This window comes from Artemia sp. Qi Xiang Cuo, chromosome 3, assembly GCF_049724085.1.
Source record: "Artemia sp. Qi Xiang Cuo chromosome 3, ASM4972408v1, whole genome shotgun sequence".
Classification (NCBI taxonomy): domain Eukaryota; kingdom Metazoa; phylum Arthropoda; class Branchiopoda; order Anostraca; family Artemiidae; genus Artemia; species Artemia sp. Qi Xiang Cuo.
The window spans coordinates 73,535,683-73,559,478 of NC_142796.1; the positions used below are offsets into that span (position 1 = coordinate 73,535,683).

Here is a 23,796-nt window from a genome sequence, read left to right on the forward strand (position 1 = left end):
AAAGGGATGCTCGTATAAACTTCAGAGAGGGCTCATTTGATTTGATATTGAAATCCAGCCCTTTTTAAGACTCAAAAGTGATCCGGCTTTGTAAGTTATGACCTGGGGACATATATGCTTGTTATGGAAGGGATGGTCGTATAGAATTCCTAGAGGGCTCATTTGATTGGAAATTGAAAGTTGTAATTCACTTTTTAAGAGTCAAAAGTGATTGGAGGGCAGCTAGCCTCACCCCACACTCCATTTATTTTTTCCCAGGGGCACTTCATATAGAAGGAGTCGTCGTATAAACTTCAAAGGGGCTCATTCGATTGTAAATCGAGAATACTAGTGCCCTTTTTAACAGTCAAAAGTGATCAGAGGGTAACTGGCCCCCCAAGCCCTTTTTCCCCAAATACATCTGACAAAAAATTTGAGGTAGCCATTTTGTTAAAAATAGTTGAAAGATCATATAACAAAACTGCTTTACGCATGGTCATTTCGTTAAAAATAGTTCGAAGGTCAAATAAGAAAAACTCCTGTGTCAGCACAGGAGTTTTTCCTGTGCTCAGTGTTCCCCAGGGCACAGGGGAAGGCGTTCTAAGTTATGCCCAAAGGGGATGAATGGTTCTTATGAAAGGGATGCTCGTATAAACTTCATAGAGGGCTCATCTGATTGGAAATTGAAAGTTCTAAGTCACTTTTTAAGAGTCAGGAGAGTTAAACTAGCCCCCCACGCTCTTTTTTCCCCACACCCGTCCCCTACAAATTTTGAGATAGCCAGTGTTTTGGAAATTGTTCAAAAATTAGATAACAAAAACACCCCCCAGAAACCGGGGGATAGGCGTTGTAAGTGCTGTCCGTGGGGCGTTTATGGTTCTTATGAAAGGGATGCTCGTATAAACTTCATAGGAGGCTCATTTGATTTGAAATTGAAAGTTCTAGTTCAATTTTTAAGAGTCAAAAAATATTCGAGGGCAACTAGTCCCTCCCCCGAACAACCTTTTTCCCCAATCCCATCCGATAAAATTTTTATAATAGCCATTTCATTAAAAATAGTTCAAAGGTCAGATAAGGAAAATTCCTGTCTCAACGGAGTTCGCAAATATCCATGGGCAGGTTTTATTAGTAATGCACTAGGGGCCTATAGAGTTAACATGAAAGTTTGATTGTATAAACTCCGGAGAGGGCAAAGTTGATTGGTAATTAAAAGTTTAGGTTCAGTTTTTAAGAGACAACAGATATCGAAGGGCAACTACTCCCTCCTCCACACCCTAAATGCATCAGATAAAAATTTTGAGATAGATATTTTGTTAAAAATAGTTCAAATCTCTGATAACTAAAAACTCAGGTGTCGACGCCGCCCCCCTGGGCCCGAGGGTAAGCTTTGTAAGTTATGCCTGGTGGCATATATGGTTGTTATGGAAGGGATGCTCATATAAAATTCCTAGAGGGCTCATTTGATTGGATATTGAAAGTTGTAATTCACTTTTTAATAGTCAAAAGTGAATGGAGGGCAGCTAGCCTCCCCCCATACTCCATTTATTTTTTTCCCAGAGGCACTTCATATAGAAGGAGTCGTCGTATAAACTTCAAAGGGGCTCATTCGATTGTAAATCGAGAATACTAGTGCCCTTTTTAACAGTCAAAAGTGATCAGAGGGTAAGTGGCCCCCAAGCCCTTTTTCCCCAAATACATCTGATAAAAAGTTTGAGGTAGCCATTTTGTTAAAAATAGTTGAAAAATTATATAACAAAAACACCTTTACGTATGGTCATTTCGTTAAAAGTTGTTCCAAGATCAGATAAGAAAAGCTCCTTTGTCAACACAACCCCCCCCCCAGGGCCGGGGAAGGTGTTATAGGTATTGCTCTCGGGGCAAATATGGGTCTTATGGAAGGTATGCTCGTATAAACTTTAGAGAGGGTTCATGTGAATACAAATTAAAAGTTGTAATTAATTCGTTTCGCTGTATTCACGTTTTGTGAAAAGAAAAAGGACTTGCTGTGGATTAGTTATTTTGTTAATAATTGGATGATATGCTGTTTTGGATGTAAGAAAACGGTGGAAAAAAAACGTCGCAGGCCTCCACGGTCCACTGGGCCACCCTGCAAGAGCGGTGATTGCCAACGCCATCCGTGGGCCTGCCCACTACAAGATAAGTCTCATTTTTGTTTTTCATTTTTAATTTTGGTTTTTCTTTCTCACACTAATCATGACGTCTTTCAAGCAATTCGATCTTGCACTGGCGAAATTTGCGGGCTATCCATTGTGGCCTGTACGAATTCTGATGATTACGAAAAATGATGGAAAGCGAACTAACTATTTGATCTTTTGTTACGGGGATCATAACGAGCAAATTGTTTCTGAGAATAATCTTGTATCGTACAAGGATAATATTCAAGAGGCTTCTACTAAAACTGCGAAGAATGTGAAACACGCTTTTGAGGAACTTGAGCGTTTTCCCGACATTTACAGGTCTAGTTCAAAAGTATTTGCGGCACTAACAGTGCCGGATCAAGTTGCCGCACTGCCTGGTTCATAGTCTGCTTTATTTGCACTAATTTCCGATACATAATAGGAGCTAGAAAAAACTAGGGAATCTATAGTTACCGAGATAACTCGTCAGGTTTCTGCCAAGTTTGGCTCGAGTGCGAAATCTGGTCTTAAAGATACAGCTGAGACTATAATTAGCAAGTTATATAAGTCTGTGTCACTAGAGTTCAACCCCATATTAGACCGTGTCGAGTGTGAGTTGAAAATGTATAGAATGCAAACCCGTAATCTGGAGAATCGAATTGAAAAAATCGAAGTCAAGCTAGACCATGTTGATGAATAAAATATGTTGGACAGTCTTGTTGTCAACGGTCTGACGCAAAAGCCAGGAGTTGACCTTAAAACGACTATACTCAGTGTCCTTTCGACACGGATGGGTGTTACTGGTATATCTTCTGGTGAATTATCAAGTGTTTTCCGGTTTAGAATGAATGGGCCTCATACCACCAGTGACAAAGTTGCCCCAGTTTTAGTGCGATTTGTTAGTAAAGAAGTTGCTCGAAAAGTGTTCTTACAGAAGTCTAAACTAGCTGGGTCTGGAATCTTTGTGTCGGAATCCCTTACAAAGCGACGTCGCGACCTGCTAAATGCTGCAAGGGATCGCTTTGGTGTTAAAAATGTATGGACCGACCGGGGCAACATACTAGTGAAGCTACCTGGTGAACCGTTTGCCCGGAAAATAAGATCCCTTGCTGAATGCGTTTGAATTCGTATTTGTGTTGTTTTCTGTCGTTTTTTCTTCTCTGTACAGCGTTGTTTTCCTTTTTGTTTCTCTTTGTTTTTAGCGATTTGTTAATTGTTATTATTATTCGCATAAACTGTTTTGGTTTCCCGTTTATTTTATTCTTGCTTTTCCTTTTCTTTTGAGGGATCCGTTTTGTTTCGTTTTGGTTTTAGTCTTTTTATTACTATTTCCAAAAAAAATGTCTTGGTATCCTATTTTTTATTTCTTACTTTTTTTTTCATTTAGAGAGATATGTTATATGTTTTTTTTATTTACTTTTGGTGGTTCTTCCCTTGATGATTTAATGAGCCGGCCTTTTCGTCTAGAAGAGGTTTTGTCGGCACCAATAGCAAGAGATGCTGAACCGTGTATGAACCAAGTTAGATTTCAACCGTTAAAAAATAGTGCTTATGTCCAAAGATCGAAGTTAGACCCCCGGGAAGCCGATTCGTTGCGTTTATGTGCCTGGAACTGTCACCTCACTACTGGTTATGAGGATGTTGCAATTTCTTTCTGATTCTCAAGGAAAAATTAGTTTTATTGGTATATCTGAAAGATTTTTTAGTCAGGAACACTCTTTCTCGCTGTATTCTTTTCCAGATTATAATTTAGAGGCTAAAAACCGGACGTCACTTCACAGAGGGGGAATTGAGTGTTTGATTTCACAAGTCATTGACATGCCATGTAAGAAATAATATTGATGTTCGGATAGAGGGTAAGTTTGAAAGTTTTAGCATAGATTTAAATTTGGGTAGTAGTAAATTTTTGATTAGTATTGTGTATAAGCCACCGAGCGCAAGCTGGGAAGATTTTGAGCGTGGATTTGATCAACTTACGCGTGCGGTGTCTCGGACAGGTTTAGATTTTATTTGTATGGGGGATTTTAACTTTGATCTGCTATCGCTGAATGGAGTGAATCTTGATTTTTTTAATTTGATGGTTGCTAATGATCTTTTTCCCCTAGCTAATATTCCAACACGGGTTACGAGTCATTCAGCTACTCTCATTGACAATATTTTTGTTGGTTCGAAGTATCTGGACCGTGGTTATGCTGATGTGGTTCTGTACCCTTGTTCTGACCATTTTCCAGTTCTCGGAACGGCATCTTGTGTCCGCATAAGAAGAAATGAAACAAAAAAAGTGAAGACTCGATCGTTAAAAAAAGAGAACTTACAGAGGTTTGGTGATGAGTTAAGCAGCACTGATCTTAGCGAGATTTTAGAGATAAAAGATGACGCTTCTGGGGCATTTGATTGCATGATGGGGATCATACAGCCAATTTATGACCAGACTTGCCCAGTTAAATTTGTGAAACCGCATAAGGATCAACCCAGGAAGCCTTGGATAACTGCAGAAATTCTTGAAGCGTCAGATTTAAGAAATCAAGTGTATGCAGATTATTTAAATAGTAAGTGTGTCAAGAAATTGGAAGAGTTTAAAATAATACGCAATAAAGTGAACTCAATGAGAAGGAAAGCTAAAAAAGAATATTTTGCTAACCAACTGAGTTTAAATAAGGATAATGCAAGAGGAACTTGGAAGGTTATAAATGACCTATGGGGAAGAGGAAAGAAGCTCCACCCAATTCGCTGCTGATTCAAGGAGAAGCAGTGAGTGATGAAACGATTATTACTAATAAATTTGCTGAGTTCTTTTCAGGTATTGGTCAAAATGTGCAGGCGGAAGGGTTAGTGAATTTTAATAATGATTCCTTGGAGGACGAATTTTTGGATGAAAGAGGAATTGGAAATGAAATTGAATTTCAACCGTGTACTGGAGATGAAATTCTGAAGGTTGTGAAAACAATCAAATCTAATTCAGCAGGGACAGATGGAATTAATTTGAAGGCTTTTAAGTCAGTGATGTGTTATTTAATACCATGTCTCGTCCACATAATCAATCTTTCCCTGGAAACTGGGGTATTCCCCGATGCACTTAAAAGGGCAAAAGTCATCCCTCTCCATAAAGGTGGGTCTAAACTAGATATCGAAAATTATAGACCTATATCAATCCTTCCCCTGTTTTCAAAAATATTTGAAAAAATTGTGCATAAAAGGCTATATGATTACCTTACGAAAACAGGGATGTTAAGTGAAACTCAGTTCGGCTTTAGGAAAGGTCACTCGACGTCGGACGCCATGCATTCTCTCTGTGATATTGTAAATAGATGCTTTGAACGTGGTGAAATCCCTTTGACTGTTTTTATTGATTTTAGAAAGTCGTTTGATACAGTGGATTTTAAAATTTTACTCATACGTCTACAGTCCCTTTGAGTTTGTGGTAATTATCTGAAGTGGTTTGATAGTTTTTTAATCGGGATATCTATTCAAGTTGTTTTAAATGATGTATTTTCTTATCCCTATCAAGTGAAGTGTGGTGTACATCAGTGATCTGTCTTAGGACCACTTCTGTACCTTGTGTATGTTGATTCAATGCGTTTTTACTTAACGGAGTGTTTTATCACGACTTTCGCGGATGATACTGCTTTACTATGTCTAGTCGAATGATTGATGATCTATTGTTGAAAGTAAATAGGGTTTTAAAGTCATTTTATGTATTTACAAGTTTCAGCCTTTTGTCAGTGAAGGTTAAAAAAACTAATTTTATGATTTTTAGGAGAGTTGGTAAGCCTCCAAGTGTTGATGGAGAGATATATTTTAATGGTAAGCCTTTGTCACAGGTGCATGAGGTGCGTTATTTGGGCTTCCAGCTTGATTGTAATTTGTCTTGGAAGCACCATAGTGATCATGTTGCAGCTAAAGTTGCTAGAGGTCTGGGAATTTTGCGTCGTTTGAAGAATTTTTTACCATTGTCGGTTCTTTTATTATTGTATCATAGTATTGTTTCGCCTTATATTTTTTATTGTTGTGTCATTTGGTCTAGCAATTTTTATGCAAATTTCAAAATAGTGCAGATTTTACAAAATAAAACAGTACGTCTTCTTCGGAATTATATAGAAAATGTGAATGATACCGCGTCATGTTTTAAAAAATTAAGAGTGCTTAACATTGGTCAGATTCGCGATTACCAAGCTGCTATTTTTTCCTATAGATGTTGGAATGATGTATGTCCTCCAGTTTTACAAATTTTTTTTCGCGTAAATAGTTCACTCCACAGGTATGCGACTAGAGAGGCGGAAAATTTTACGGTTGAGTATCGAGACACCACACGTGCAGGTTTCGGAATTCGGTATTTGGCTCCGGCTATTTGGAATGATATCCCAGTTGGCGTTCGGGAAGCTGAACACATTGCGTCGTTTAAAGTAAAAATGAAAAAATATTTATTGGGAGAGGGGAGGTAATTTATTATTATTGTCATTATTAATGTCTTAGTTTTTTTTTTAATTTATTTATTTTATTTTTTTCTGTTCTTCATAGTTTTTGGTAGTAATGGTTAATTGAGAGAGAGTGTTCGGGTCTTTTTTTTTTTTTTTTTTTTTTTTTTTTTTTTTTTTTTTTTTTAATGAAATTTGTAAAAGGTTGAGAATTAGAGGATTGCAGCCGTCTTTCATCAGGCTTTTTGAGCATTCCCCGGGCGGTTGCTTGTATATAGTTTATTTTGTAATTAGTAGTAAATAAAGCAAGTCTCAGAGTGAAAAAATATCAGAGGGCAACTAGCCCCTCCGCCCTCCACGCCTTTGGGCGTATCGGATAAAGTTTTTTTAATTGATACCAGAAAAAGCCGAAATAATATCTTTTTCAATATCGATAACACTTATAGAGAGCCCCATCCCCCAAATTAAGATGATTACCTATTAATTATATTCTCAATAACGAAAAGGCCGCCAAAAACAAAATGAAATCAGTTAAGGCCAGGTTAAGAAAAGCAGGAGCGTAGATAGGATTATATGCTGAATGCGATTCAACTTGTTTCAGTGGGCGGAAAAACGTCGGGTTTTTTTCTAATTTTAAATGAAAAAGTTTTTTCAACTGGAAGTACGGAGCAACATTAAAACTTAAAAAGAAGAAAAAATATTCCGTATATGAGGGAGAGGGGGGCTGTCCCTTCCTCAACCCTCGCTCTACGCTAAAGTCTTAAAGTTCTTAAAAAAAAATATTTCTCATTCAAATTTAGCAGCCATTGTGTTTGAGCAGTCTTTCTTGAAATTGTGACAAAAAATCAAACTTTAGCGTAACGACTGAGCGTTGAGGAAGGGGCAGCCTCCCTTATATACGGAGTAATTTCTGTTCGTATTGAGTTTTAATGTTACTCCTTATTTTCAGCTGAAAACAACTTGCTTTTTTTTATTCAATTTCTGACCGTTTTTCAAATCATGCAAGGACCCTCCCCCTCATGTAAAATTTCCCGATAATAAACACTATATGTAAACAATGGGCAAATTGCTTAACTTACAGCCCTTTATCAGGGGCTGTGGGGGGTCATTTCATCCTCAAGACATACTTTTTGCACTTATCAACTACGGTATGCGGAATCAAATTGCTATCTCTAAATTTTAATTGCATGTGTTTGGGGAAAAAGAGGCATGGGAGTGCTGCTAGTTGCCCTTGAATCTTTTTGGTCACTTAAACAGAGCACTTGGAAGTCTGATTTCAGGTCGAATGAGCCCTCTCCCGATCTTCTAGGGCCATTTGTTCTATACGATCGCCCTGGGGACAAAAAACAAATAAACACGCAGCCGTAATATTTCTTCTATTAAAAAAAAAAAATCTGAAATTCCTCATTTTTGCAGATAGGATCTTGAAACTTTAATAATAGGGCTCTCTGATATACTGAATCTGATGGTACGATTTTCGCTAAGATCCCTTGACGTTCTGGGGATGTTTTCCCACTTTTTCAAAAATCAGGCAAAAATTCTCAGGCTTGTAGCTTTTGATGGGTAATATTAAAATCAGCAGAAAAAGAAAATTCTTTAGATGTAATAATTGTTATCAAAATTCTTTCTTTAGGGTTTCGGTTACTATTGGGCCGAATCGCTCTTTACTTACACGAACTATTTGATATTCAATAACCCAAAAGTTTTCTATGGTAAAACTAACACAGCATTAAACAAAACATTTCCCATCTGAAGTAAGCATAATAAAAGAAATTATATTTTTCAATCACTCGAATGAACCCATTGGAATCTTAAATGTTATTCTATTTTGACACATGATCAGGAAGACAATAGAAATGTTCAAGCGTTATTAAGAAATGATGAATTATGGCTGCTATCAATGCAACTCGTATTGCAATAAATAAGTTTGATGGTAATAAATTAAAGACCTTTAAGTCTGCTGATAAGGAGCAACACCTTTGTTGCGAAGAGAACATAGTTTTATACAGATCTGAAAAAACGAGGAGACATTCAAAGTAGCATATGTCCCAAAATTGAAGTTTCGGAAACCCTCTAAAGGCTAGAGTGTCATTTGTGTTTTGTTAAAACGATTTTAGGTTAAATTTCTATCTTTTTAGATTAAACTTCATGAATATTCGAGAATTGTCTGGTTTGCACTGAGGGTTGCCTTCAACTACAGCAACAAATTGAAAATTGTGCTAAAGGTCAATAAAAGGTTACTTACCTGAAACAATCAGCATGCCACTTTTTGGCAAGAGTTCTGAAATACTCTTCATCAGCTACTTCTAAATTACAGGCCCCACATAGAATACTACAATTTGAATCTGAAATGAAATCGATATTGGTGTTAATAAGGTATAACTATATTGAAGGGTCCCATGGTAGGGAGGTGAGAACTGCTTCAGCCTCAAGGATACCAAAATTATGCAAAGATTATTCAATACATAGGATTGAAATTCCCCCTCACCATCCGCCCCGAATTTTCTATACAGATTATTATAAAATTATTGTGCTAAACAACAGCTAATCAAAAATTTGTATAAAAATGAAATTAATATTCAAAAACGAATATTAATAATCTCCTGGCCCAGTCCAACAAATCGACGTCCAACATTTTAGTTCTTAAGCATAAAACCTTGAAAAACAATGAGAATAGTCCCATAATTAAAAGAGGAGCCGGTATTTCCCCCACAGAAAATCCCAGCCACAGAGAAACCACAAAATAGGTACCTCAAAATGTCGATCAAATGTCCTAAGGGGTAACAAAAGGACCAGATATCAAAAAGGGTTTTAGACGAAGGACTGGCTGACCTCCAATCACCTTCGACTTATAAAAAAAAAGACTAGAACTCTCAATTTTCGATCGAATGAACATCCTCTGAAGTTACTACAACTTCGAGGGGGAGGTTGGGGATGAGGAAGTGACAGCCCCCCCCTCCTATATGGAATAAATTCTGCTAATTTTGGGGTCAATGTTACTCTTTACTTTTATAATAACAGTGTAGATCGGAAATATTTCCAGAAATCAAGAGGAAATAAATATCAATGTCTAACTGCACACACCTCTCCCACCCCTTCCTTAGAATTAATTTTGTATTTACCAGAAGAATCAAAGAGAGTTAGGATGTTTTGGCATTAAAATACATTCTTTGAGGCATCTTCCCCCTCCAAAGTTTATACGAACGCCCTTCTCATAAAAACTTTATATGAATGGTGATTAGAATGGTTATTTTTAAGCGTTTCCCAACAACTTAGCTACTCGTGTTAATGATCATTTTCACTGAAGTATGCCAGTATTCTTCCCAATACCTAATTCTATAAATAGTTTTATGCTTCCCAACAGTCAATTGCAGTGGGAGCTAGATGGTGAGGATTATGCCCCCTTATATTTTCCAAAATATCCTGTTTGTGGATGTTCCCATTTAAAAAATGTCAAATTTGGCCCCTTTTCCTATATTTTGAAAATAAATTTGCCCCGCCCCTCCCCCCCCTAAAAAAACATGAATTGGCGCAACTTTTCCCCAATATCAGGCAAATTCACCTTTGGTAAACTAATAGAAAAAATGTTAATGCTCTGCCCAATTACATTTTCACTTTAAAAAAAAAAAAATAAAGGAAATTATATGAACTGAATAGAAGCTTACAATATTTCTTATTAAACTTCAGTGCATATACAGCATTTCAGTAAGAACAGTTTAGCTTATCATTGACAAAACTTTGAGTCTGTATGAAAGCTCCAAAAGTAATGTTGAAGTTAATAAAAGTTGAATCAACGTTTATTCTGACAAAAGTACTCTTACAAAACGTCTTGATGCCTATTTTTCAAAGCTTTCAAGGGATTTCCTCTGGCCTAAATTTTGGAAGGAAAACTCCAATTATTTTCCTTTATAGGAATACAGCTAGTTATAGCTGATCTTGACTCAATTATTTATGTTTTTTCTATAGTTGATTCATTAAAAAGTTTTTTTTTTTAAACTAAAGAGGACTTTGACTGTTGTTACCACAGTACATATATCTGGGTCTAGATATATGCACTGTGGTACTTCCCATAAACTTAAAAACACAGTCCATATTGGTTAGATGATTTCATAGATGAGCAATTATACAAAAATGATAAGCATTTCAAAAAGTCTCCTTATGCTCCAAAGCTTATCTACATAAGGACACATTTCAAGTGGCAAACTCACTTGGATCTGCATCTAAAAACAACAAAATTGTAAGAATATATGTGATTATCGAGAACTGTCCTCCACATATCACATCAAGCGTAAGAAAGAACGATTTTTCATTACTTGCTTGTTTGAGAGTGATTTAAGATGTTAGGAAGACCAATTTTTTTTAGAATCATTACATATCAGATAGTTCAAATGATAGAAGGATTTACAACACATAAAAACTCTGAAGGACTAATTAAATGTAACTCTGCTATTCTAGATTGGTCGGCATTTAGTTGGTTGATTTCAAAGTAGGCCTACCCTTGCAAGTTCTGTCTGTGCGCCATATCTTATGCGTGCCAGTCTTATTCTGACTCATAACAAGGACTGGAAAGAAATGGCGATATGTTTTGTGAAACCAATAACAGGGTTTTAATGAGTTACCTGGTTTCCATATTGTTGGAGCTTTACCTCCTTACATTTCCCATGAAGTTTTTGAAGAACCACTGAAGGAAGATTTGACTATATGTCTTAAAGTTCTTGTAAGACAAAAACTATTTACCTTTAATTTGTTGAGGACAAAATTGTTAGATAACTAAAGGAACTATATTTGTATCTGCATTTATTCATATAACTGCCATCATTAAGATTGTTCGGTTTCTGGAAAAAAGTGCAGCGTTAGAATTTAATTTATGGAAAATATAGAATTTGTTTCACCATTTAACATTTTTCTAGTACTGGTTTCTTGGGCTACTATTAGCATTATGCTTTTTTTTATAAGTTTAAGGAACAATTTCCATCCATCTGGTAAAATAACCCAAGTTTTTATTGTTATAAGCAATTTTTATTTCAAGCAATGTGTATTTATTATTTATAACATTAAGAAACAAAATCACAATATTAAACAAGATTACTGAAAAGAAATTATATTGTCAAGTTCAATGACAATATAATATTTATTGATATTTGTTCCTGAAAGTCTCTGACAATTTTGAATGCATCAACCCTATTAAAAAAAAAACATTGAAAATGTATTATTTTCAGTAAAGTGCAGCTCTACTTCTCAGTGTGGTAGTTTCTCCTTGTTTTATGTTCGATTTGGTTATTGATTGTAATGTCTGCTCGTTTTGGGTTACATTTATGTATTGATAGTGAATGTGGTCATTTGTAATTCCATTGAATATACAGAACATTATCGAAGTATGTGTTTGAAATGTTATTTGACTTCATTTCTATTCATCTTTGAATTAATGTAGCTCTGCTTTTCTTTGAAAAACTTACTTTGTGGAAAAAGCTTTTTAAAATTAATTTATGTTCGTTTTTAATTGACATAGTCGTTTTGATTTGTTACGAAAAGAATATTTTTAAATCTTTTCGGTTTTTCTCCATAAAAATCAAGATTTTGCTTTATTATTTTTATGTTGGGTAAAATTTTGCAAACAAATTAATATTAGTTGTTCTATACTCAGTTGAACATCCCCCTCAACATGCCCTGGAAGTTTCAACTTAATTCCTTCAGTCTATCCAGAGCTATCGCAGATACACCCTATTGAGAATCTTGGATGCACATGGTGTCTTGTGATTTAGTTCATCTTCCCACTCAACATGTTCTATCAGTTTTAACATAATACCCATAGGCATTCCGGAAAAATCGCAGATACACCTTTTTTTGCAAAATTGGATGTACATAACGTCATTTGATTTACTTCAACATCCCTAACAATATACTCTGAAGGTTCCAATGTAACACCCATAGTTTTTCCTGAGATATTCCACAGAAAACCTTATGAAAATCCAAATAGACATAGAGTCTTTTGATTCAATTTACCTCTCCCTCAGCTTCAAGTTGGAATCACAGCTGCAAGTAGTAAGAGTCAAGATTAGTGTCAGTCATAAATATTCGTGATCATAGTTAATTGCAGGCGCAAAGTCACAATAACAGTCGCAAGCAGCAACAAGTAGTCGCAGTAGCAGTTACAAGAAATCACAGTCGCAAGAAGTGTAGTCACAATTAGTTGGAGTTGCATTCATAAGTGCTTGTAGTCACAAGTAGTTGCAGGAGTAATTGTAGTAGTAGAAGTAGTAGATTAAATTATCCCTGAAAGTTTCAATTTAATATCCTCGGCTTTTCCAGCAATATTTCAAATACGTCATTTTGACAACTTGCATGCATAGGCAACAGTGAGTTTTGATTTAGTTCAACATCTGCCCCAACACTCCCTAAAATTTTTCACCTTTATGTTCCTAGCCACTCATGACATATTGCAGATACACCCCTTTAATGTCCTTATGTAGTTACAAGTATCTTTGAGCATGTCCTGAAAGTCTCAGCTTAATGCCCTTAGCTATTCCGTAGATATTGCAAATACACCTTCATGACAATATTGGATGCAAATAGTGTCTTTTGATTTGGTTCAACATCTCCACCAAAATGCTCTGTTAACCTCAACATAACACCCTTAGCTGCCCCAGGATGTTGCACATACACCCTTTTTGACAATCTGGATACACATAGTAACTTTTGATTTAGTTTTATACTCCCCTCAAGATTACCTGGAAATAAAAATAAAATGCCTTATTCTGCTCCTGAGATTTTGTATCTGTGACATTTAGACAACCAGGATAAACTTAAATCCTTTCGATTTAGTTCAAAAGTAGTAGTAGTAGTAGCACTAGTAACAGTAGTAGCTTTAAAAGTTTCAGCTTAATATCCTCAGCCATTCCTGACCTATAGGTGATAGACACTATTGACAATCTGCTTGCACATAGTTTCTTTCGATTTAGTCTTGTATCAAAATAAACTTTTGTTGAAATTATCTACATAGCACCCTATTCTCTTCCTGAGATATTGCATATGTATCATTTTGACAACCTAGATGCATTTCAATTCTTTTGAATTAGTTCCATGGTAGCAACTGTAGCAGTATTAGTAGTAGTAGCCTTGAAGTTTTCACAATAATACCCTCAATCATTCCTGAAATATTGGTCACACACCCATTTGGCAACCTACATGCACATATACATAGTGCTTTTTCATTTACTTTTACATTTTATCTTAATACCATTACCCATAGTAGAAGTAGTAGATTAGCAGCAGAAATAGTAGTTGCAGTAGTAGCATACATATAGTGCATGTTGATTGGTTCAGCATCCCCCTCAACAAGTCCAGAAAGTTTTCAACTTAATGTTCTAAGCTGCTTCTCATATATTACTGGTACGCCCTTTCGACAACATGCATGAGCATAGTGTATTCTGGTGTAGATCAACATCCCCCTAAACATTCCCTGAAAGTTTAATATTAGTAGTCTCAGTAGCAGTGGTAGAAGTAGTTGCAGTAGTAGGCACACATTTCCTATTGGTTAGTTCAACATCCACCACAACATGCCCTGAAAGTTTCAACTTGATACTCTAAGCTGTTCCTGAGATATTACTGATACACCTTTGTGACAACATGAATGCACACAGGACCCCTTAAACTTTCCTTGAAAGCTTCACCATAATACCCTTAGTCTCAGTAGTAGTTGCATTAGTAGTGTCAGTGGTAATAGTAGTAGTAGCAATAAAAGTTGTAGTAGTAGTGGCCAACATATAGTGCCTTTCAGTTAGTTCAACATCCCCTTGCAATACTTTGCAAGTTTCCACTTAACACTCTTTCAAAACATTTTGATACAGATTAAAAGTATTACGACCTATTGACCTAGTTTCTGGACAATTATTTATATTAAAAAAAAACAGATTTTTCCACAGCAGTTTTTAGACAGCGTTTGCCCTGATTGTGAGCTAAGAAATTTGAAACAGGACTGGAAACTGTATGTCAAATCCAGATCATCTGCTGAGAAGATTGCTGAGAAAATCAAAGCTAGTAAGCCTGAGGTTGCTGCCATGCTCAAAGACAAATTGCTTATCGTTGTCCTAAAATAAGTTTCACCTAGCTTGACCCATACTGATGTAGAATCCCTTGTTCCAAGTGCAATAGAAATCGGTAACTTTGAGTGCTCCAAAGAGTTCAAGCTGTATTTCAGGACCAGGAAGGGTCTTGAAGATTTTTTGCAGTATCAGTTCGGGTCGGCTATTAGAATCTGCCTGCACAATAATTCAAACTTCTCCCAAAAAGATGTTTTTCCTACCAGTCAGTACCATAGCGGCTGACTGCGTACTGACACCTATTTGTGGTCACTGTGGTCCTTCTGACCACACCTCCAAAAAGGATAATATGTGCACTAAAGGTAGGCTATGTTCTGCATCTTGTGGGAAAAGAAAGGCCATACAAGCTAAAGTGTAAAGTGTTTAGGTAATAAGGCGATAAACAGTGCTAAACCCCTACCAAAATGAATCTAGAACCCATCCTCTCAAGGTAGGATGAAGAAATGAACCCAGGATCCTCCATCTTTTATGCCATTGTCTCATGGAATCTAAATAGAAATTTGTTAAATCACTCTGTGTTTTTGAAGGTTTATCTAAATTAATTTAAAAAACCTTTTCCACAAAAAAAGCTTTTCAAAGAAAAGTAAAGAGCTCCATTAAGCCAAAAATGAGCAGAAATAAAGTCAAATAATCTTCCAAGCATAAAACTACCACAAATCACTATCAATAAATAAATGAAGCTCAAAACGAAGAGAAATTACGAAAAATAGCCGAGTCAACTCAAAACGAGCAGAAATTAGCATGAGCAGGGCTGATAACCCATGCCTTTTCAAGACCAACCAGAACATAATTTGCACTTTCAAAAAAAAAAAAATGACCATGGATTGTCAGTTTAACTGACATACACCGATGTTTATTCCTTAAAGTTTTGAGAATTTTTTATTGATGAAAGTAAAATAAGCGAAAACATTTAAAACATATTTTGTTTTCAGCAAAGCACAAATTATGTTCTGGTCTTGACAAGGCATGGGGATTATTAGCCCTACTCATGTTAATTTCTGTTTTTTTTTAGTTTGACTCGGCTATTTGTTTTAATTTCTTTTCGTTTTGAGTTTAATTTATTTATTGATAGTGATTTGTGGCAGTTTTACGCTTGGAAGATTATTTGGCTTTATTTATGTTAATGTTTATTTATAGTTTCTTAAATAAATTTCTGTTCGTTTTTTATTGACATAGTCTTTTTCATGGAAAAAAGACTTTTTATCTAAATTAACTAAAAAAAACTTTTTACACAAAAAAAGCTTTTCAAAGAAAAGTAAAGAGCTCCATTAAGCCAAAAATCAGCAGAAATACAGTCAAATAATCTTCCAAAGCTAAAACTACCACAAGTCACTATCAATAAATAAATGAAGCTTGTTTTGAGTCAAACTCGAAACGAGCAGAAATTATCATTAGCAGGGCTGATAAACCCCATGCCTTCTCAAGACTGACCAGAATATAATTTGCACTTTCAAAAAAAAAAAAATAAAATAAAAAGAAAAAAATATATAAAAAAAAGACCATGGATTGTCAGTTTAATTGACATACACTGATATGTATAAGTTTTGAGAATTTTTTATTGATGAAAGTAAAATAAGTGAAAATATTCAAAACGTGCTTTGTTTTCAGCAAAGCGCAAATTATGTTCTGGTCTTGTTCCACATTCTAGTTTGATTTGATTTAGTTCAACATAGTCGTAATAGTAGTCACAGTAGTAGTATTGATATCATAGGCAGCGCAATGGCGCTGCCTAAGTAAAGAACAATGTTGGCACAATGTATCATTATTTTTTTTTCTAGACCAGGGCACTTCGTATCGAAGGAGTTGTCGTAGAAACTTTGAAAAGGGCTCATTCGATTGGAAATTGGAATTGTTAGTGCCCTTTTTAATAGCCGAAAATGATTGGAAGGCAACTAACACCCCCTTCCACGCCCAGCATTTCCCCAAAACACATTCAATCAAAATTTTGAGATAGCCATTTTGTTCAACGTAGTTGATTTCCAGATGGAATTACGTTTTTGAGAAGAACACTCCCCCCACAGCCCTCAGGGCAAGGGTTGTAAGTTATGCCCTGGGGGCATATAAGGGTTTTTATAGAAAGCTTTGTTGTAAAAACTTCAAAAAGGGCTCATTCGATTGGAAATTCAAAGGGCTAGTGCCCTTTTTAATAGTCGAAAGCAATTGGAGGGCAACTAACCCCATCTCACGCCCAAACACATCCAATCAAAAATTTTAGGTAGGCATTTTGTTCAATGTAGTTGAAAGGTCTGGAAATTAGGTCTTTGAGGATGAGAACCCCCCCCCCCCAAAGCACTCAGGGCAAGGGGTGTAGGTTATTCACGGGGGGCAGATAAGGTTTTTTATAGAAATCACTGTCGTAGAAACTTGAAAATGAGTTCATTCGATTGGAAATTGAATTGGCTGGTGTGCTTTTTAATAGTCAGAAGTGATTGGAAGGCAACTAAAACCCCTTCCACGTCCACCATTTATCCAAACACATCGTATCAAAATTTTAGATAGCCATATTGTTCAATGCAGTTGAAAGTTCTGGAAATTATATTTTTGAGCAGGACACTCACCTCAGAGTCTTCAGGGCAAGGGTTGCAAGTTATACCATGGGGGCATATAAGGTATTTATTGAAACTTGAAAAGGGGCTCATTCGATTGGAAACTGAAAGGGCTAGTGCCCTTTTTAACAGTCAAAAGTGATAGGAGGGCAACTAACCCCCCCCCCCTCACGCCCACCTTTTCCCCAAATACATCCAATCAAAATTTTTCGATAGCCATTTTGTTCAACGTCGTTGAAAGTTTCGAAAATTAGGTCTTTAAGGATGACCCCCCCCCCAGCCCTCAGGTCAAGGGCTGTAAGTTATGCCCTGGGGGCATATCAGGTTTTTATAGAAAGCATTGTCATAGAAACTTTAAAAAGGGCTCATTTGATTGGAAATTGAAATGGCCAGTACCCTTTTTAATAGTCAAAAGCAATTGGAGGGCAACTAACCCCCTCTCATGCCCACCTTTTCCCCAAACCCATCCAATCAAAATTTTGAGACAGCCATTTCGTTCTACGTAGTTGAATGTTCTGGAATTTAGGTCTCTAAGGATGATGAACCCCCACAGCCCTCAGGGTATGGGTTATAAGTTATGCCCTGGAGGTATACAAGGTTTTTATGGAAAGTGTTGTTGTAGAAACTTGAAAAGGGGCTGATTTGATTGGAAATTGAAATGGCTAGTGGCCTTCTCAATAGTCGAAAGTGATTGGAGGGCAACTAACCCCCCTCCCTCGCCCACCTTTTCCCCAAACACATCCAATCAAAATTTTTATGCAGTCATTTTGTTTAATATAGTTGAAAGTTCTAGAAATTTAGTTTTTGGGGATGGCAACCCCTCCCCCCCACAGCCCTCAGGACAAGGGTTGTAAGTTATACCCTGGGGGCATATAAGGATTTATAGAAAGCGTTGTCATAGAAGCTTGCAAAAGGGCTCATTCGATTGGAAATTGAAATGGCTAGTGTCCTTTTTAATAGTCAAAAGTGATTAGAAGGCAACTAAAACTCCTTCCAAACCCACCATTTCCCCAAACACATCCAATCAAAATGTTGAGATAGCCATTTTGTTCAACGCAGTTGAAAGTTCTGGAAATTATGTCTTTGAGCAGAACACTCTCCAACAGTCTTCAGGGCAAGGGTTATAAGTTATGCCCTGGGGGCATATAAGGTTTTTATTGAAAGCTTTGTTGTAGAAACTTGAAAAGGGGCTCTATCGATTGGAAATGCAAAGGGCTAGCGCCCCTTTTAATAGTCAAAAATGATTGAAGGGCAACTAACCCCCCTCTCACGCCCACCTTTTTCCCAAACACATCCAATCAAAATTTTTAGATAGTCATTTTAGAAGATGTTCAGTCTTTCTCCCTGAAAAAGACTATGTCAATATAAAACAAACATAAATTAATTAAAAAATTAATTACTTTTTCAACAAAATAAGTTTTTAAAAAAAAAGTAAAGGACTCCATTAAACCAAAATGAATAAAAATAGAATAAAATAATCTACCAAGAATGCAACTACCACAAATTAGTATCAATAAATAAACAAAACCAAAACAAACAGAAATTAAAATAAATTAGAGTCAAACTAAAACGAGCAGAAATTAATATGAGTAGGGTTCTAAACTCCAAGCTTTCTAAAAGCCAGAATATAATTTGTACTTTACTTAAAAAAATTCCCTTAAATGTTTTCACTTTTCTAACTTTTAAGAAATCAAAAATCAATTCATATTTTAAGGAATAATTATCAGCATATGTATATTAAACTGACAATGCAGATTTTTTTTCAGTAATTTCATTTGAATTTTTTTCAGTAAAGTACAAATTATATTTTGGCTATTAGAAAGCTTAGGTTTTAGAACCCTACTCATATTAATTTCTGCTCGTTTGGAGTTTGACTCTTATTTAGTTTAATTTCTGTTTGTTTTTGGGTTTCATTTATTTATTGATACTGATTTGTGGTAGTTGTATTCTTGGTAGATTATTTGATTCTATGTTTGTTGATTTTGGTTTAATGGAGTCCTTTACATTTTTTAAAACCCTATTTTGTTGAAAAAGTTTTTTTTAATTAGTTACTAGTAATAGTATTGAATAGTGGTAGTACTACTAGCAGTAGTAACATTACCATATTACCTTTTGATCAGTAGAGCATCCCTCTCATCAAGTCCTGGAAGTTTCAACTTAATACAATTAGCCATTGCTGCCACATTGCTGATATGTCCTTTTGATGACCTGTATGTTCATATACTTCTTAAATTTCATCTCAATGCTCTTAGCCTTACAAATAGTTGCAATAAAAGTAGTAGTAGCAGTAAATGTAGCAGTAACAGTAGTATTAGCAGTAGCGTGCAGATATTGCCTTTGGCGATATACATAATAGATTATACCCACAGTTTTTATTTAGGCAGCACTATTTTGCTGCCTATGATGATCTCCCGCTTTCAGCATTCCCTGGAAGTCCCAACTTGATACCCAAATCAATTCTTGAGATATACAATTTTGAGAATTTGCATGTGCATAGTGTCTTTTGATTTAGTTTGAATTTCCCCTCAATCCTGGAAATGGAGTAGTCTGGTAGTAATAGTGATGGTAGTGGTTTGTAGTGGTAATTTAATTTGATTTAATTCAACACTCCCTTAAATCTTCACCAGAATACCCTTAACCTTTTCGGAGACCTAGGATCAGACAATGCCCTCTTTCCCAATAACAAATAAAATATGTAAAAAATTGGGCAAATTACATAACTTACAGCCCTTTCCCCAGGGCCTGTGGGGGAGTCATGCCAATCCCAGAGGCATAGTTGTGGGATATTTCGACTATGCTGAACAAAATGGCTATCTCAAAATTTTGATCGAATGTCTTTGGAGAAAAAAGGAACATCAGAGGGGGCTGGTTGCTCTCTAATCACTTTTGACTCTTAAAAAGGGGACAAGAAATTTCTAATTGAATGGACCCAAAGTTTCTACAACAAGTCCTTCCATACAAAATGTCATGATGAAAAGAAAAATAATTTCTATTATTTTGGGATTCATTTATTGGTTACAACTGGGATTTCTGTTTGTTTTTTATTTGGTATATTGCATGACTTAATGTCTGTTCATTTTAGGCTATAATATTGCTCTATGTTTTTCTTTGATTTTTTTGTGGGGGGGGATTAATAAGGGAAAAAGTTATATGTTGCCCCTTATTTTAATTTTCTCTATCCATTTTCTAGCCAATGCAGTAGTGCAAATCAAGGAAAGAGCAATATCCTTCCAATGTATTCTTTTTGTCACTTTTTATAAAAGGGATGGTTGTAGAAACTTGGGAGGGGGCTCATTCCACTGGAGAGTTAATATATAGCATATTTAACAGCCAAAAGGGATATTTCCCTCCAGAAGAAAACACAAAAACATTCTGAAAACTACTTTTAAAAAGATGTTAAAATACTTACTAGTATCACTCCCAAAAGCACATCACTTTACTTTACAAATTTTGGGTAAATATAACATTGGAACTTGCTCTAAATTGATAAGGCCTTTGAGGCTTTCTGAATTCTGGCAAGGACCAGACTTACAATTAAGGGAGTGGATTTTATAGCATTCCTTGCCCTTTGGGCAAATTCTACACTGGCCAAAGTTGCCAACAGTTATTGATCACTGTTGATGTGAACATTATTGATCACTGCAATTCAATTGATAAGGCTCTCAAATATAGAAAAACCTCCATCAACTTTTGTTTCAGCTTACCTGAGCATCATTTATCACCATTTTATACAGCTTGAGGAGGCTACAGCCATCTCTCATGAGAGGCTTAACACAGTGGGCTAGAGAAGCCATAGAAATGAAGAAAAAAACATTTTTGTAAATCCTTCCATAAATAGACACATAAAAATTTAAATATCAGCTCAATCTACAATATTGTTCTAGAAAATGAACCCATAGTTCATAATTAAGGTCTTGTAAAATGACCAGGGCATTAGAGAAAATACAAGACCAAAAAGAATAGCATTAGGTGATTGGATAAAAAATTATTTCCCAACAAAATTAAAAATTTATTATTTTGTAGACAAAAGACAGTACTAAAAAGATTAAAAACAATAAGGTTTTAGATGCTACTAGTGTGGTAAATTAGTTTTTTAAATATGGTGGCTATGAAGTTATAAATAAATTACTGAGGATTGTGAAAATGATTTTTGAAAAAGGGTAAGTAACCAGAAATTTAGGAAAACTTTGATTAGACCCCTCTATAAGAAAGGTGATAAGGGTGAGTATTGTAATTAGACCCCGGCACCGCACTGACAAGGGAAGACCGGCGGCGGGGCCAAAAACAGTGCGCCGCGCCACCGGTAAGACGTCGGCGGCACGCAGCCGGCGCGATCAATGTTGACCGCAAACATTAATGTTTTCGTCAGTTTTTCTCAAATCACAGGTTAAATTTACAACAGATTCGAGCCTATTCATGAGTTCAAAACTTTACAAGTCGCTGGCTGGAAACTGGTCTTCTTAGTTATTCATCAAGAGAAGTAGAAATATGGTAGAAACGAATGGCTGTGGCGTTTCAGAACCCTTGCATAATAGTTGAAGTATCTATTAGCTATGTATTCTTAATATAAATAATTATCAAAATTAGTAGCGTTTTTTCATCAAGCATTACTGCATAAAAAATTTCAAATACCGCATCACAAAATTTGTCAGTTATCTGGGTAAAAACTTTGAATATAAGTTTGAACTTAGAAGCTTAATTTTTTCATAATGCCCTTTGCCTATATCTGTTTTTTCACCTTCAAAACAGTTGAAATGGGCGACTTTGATATTGATTGTTTTTTTTTTGCTCTTTGGGATTCCTAAAAAGCCTTGCTTGTATTAAACACTGATTTTTAATAACAATTTAAAATCAATGCATTTTAGAGTTTTTTTTGCTTCTTTATAGAATATGTTATGTAGGCTAAGGCTGAACTGCTGCTTTTTTTATTGCTTTTGGCTGCTCTTTTGGATATTATTCATTTTTTCTTTTGGGGATTTATTCCAAGTTAAAAAACCAACAAAGAGAAAAAATCTCAAAAAAAAAAAACGAGACTGTGGCCAGTGGAGAGAAATCGTTGAGGTCAATGGGTAGTTTTTTTAGTTCTGGTAAGTATATAACTCGGGAATATTTACTAAGTGTTGTGTATAAAAGTTCGTGTTCTTGTGTGAAGGTCTGTATCGTTTGAACTCACCAGAAATTTGTTGAAAGGTTTATTGAACACCAAAACTCAATTCATAAAAACCTAAAATTAAACAAGACATCAGAAACTTTTGTTTCAGCTTTAGCAGAGCATATTTGGCTTCAACCAGATCATTTTGTAAAATTTGATGAAGCCTTGGCTATTTCTAATGATAAGGGTTACACCCAATGGGCGAGAGAAGCCATAGAAATTAAAGAACATATGTTTGCTAACCTTTCCATAAATAGGGACACAGGTAATTTAAATATTGACTCAATTTATGATAACCTTCTAAAGAGTGAATCAACAGTCAATAAGGGAGTTAAGATTATAAATAATCACCAGGGGACTATTTTACCTGCTAGACCAAAACAATTTGCTTCAGTAATAGCTAACAAAAGGATTATTTCGCAACTGAATAATTAAAGTAATTTACAGTTTTTTTTATTTTTCCTCAGTTACTCTGGTGTCATCACTGAAGTAACTTTATATTAGCACCCTTTCCCTACGTGGATCAGTTTGCGCCGATTGTACATTTTTGTTTTTGTTTTTTTTTTTGGTGGTGGTTTTATTGGTTTTTAGTTTTTTTTTTTTTTTTTTTTTTTTTTTTCTTGTGTGTCTTTGGTGCTGAAGACGCCTTGTTTGTATACAGGCGAAATATCCGCGTTGTTTTTGTTGTTTTCTTTTCTCTCCACTGGCCACAGTCTCGTTTGTTTGTTGTTTTTTTTTAGATTTTTTCTCTTTGTTGGTTTTTGTCATGGCTGGCCAGTTCGGCTTAAGATCTTTCATCATTCCAAGTTATAAAATCATAAATACCTAGTATCAGCTAAATTATAAACTGCATCTAAAAGGAGTAAATTTATCAAATTGAAAAATACATGATGAACACTTCACATGAGAACACTTCAATTACAATGAAACAAAAAACACTTAATGGTTTATTCGTTATGAAGAAAAATGAAGTGCCAGCTATTTTCTTCGGTAAAAAAAGAAAAGCTCATCCGTTTTAAATGTAGTTAAATGAAATAATATGCAGACTGAAGTTTCTCCATGAAGATGTTGCGATTTTCTTCCTAGTTCATCACTTTTAATCCAAGCAAAATGTTAGGAGACTTAGTATCAGCTATTGAGTTTACGCTTTGATTTTCAAATGCTCACAAAAATTACCAAATTCAAGAAAGTCACAACAATAAGTCACCTGCAGTCAAAATACTCAAAGACTCCTCTTTGATCCCCACCCAGGTTCAAAGCTTCTGCTATGGTCATATCAATGGAAATCTCCAAAGGGTTTCTTTTTAAAATAGGTTTCAAGCGTAGTTAGGGGTATTTAGTCTTTTTTACTTTTCTTCAAAGCTTTGAAAAAAGTGTTATAATATTCCAAATGTTACATTTGTGCATATTTTTGGTCATCATCTGTGGGGTGATCAAATTTTTTACACCACTGTAAATATGTATGAA

General features: G+C 35.5%; 1 protein-coding gene across 1 annotated transcript in view; it reads right to left on the minus strand.

The window, feature by feature from the left end:
* Positions 1-23,796, minus strand: part of LOC148954505 (LIM domain kinase 1-like) — a 180,627-nt gene that overhangs the window by 132,677 nt on the left and 24,154 nt on the right. Inside the window, exon 3 of the mRNA XM_089086304.1 lies at positions 8,778-8,877. Within this exon, the coding sequence (XP_088942430.1) occupies positions 8,778-8,877 (100 nt within the window). The remainder of the gene's footprint in view (positions 1-8,777; positions 8,878-23,796) is intronic.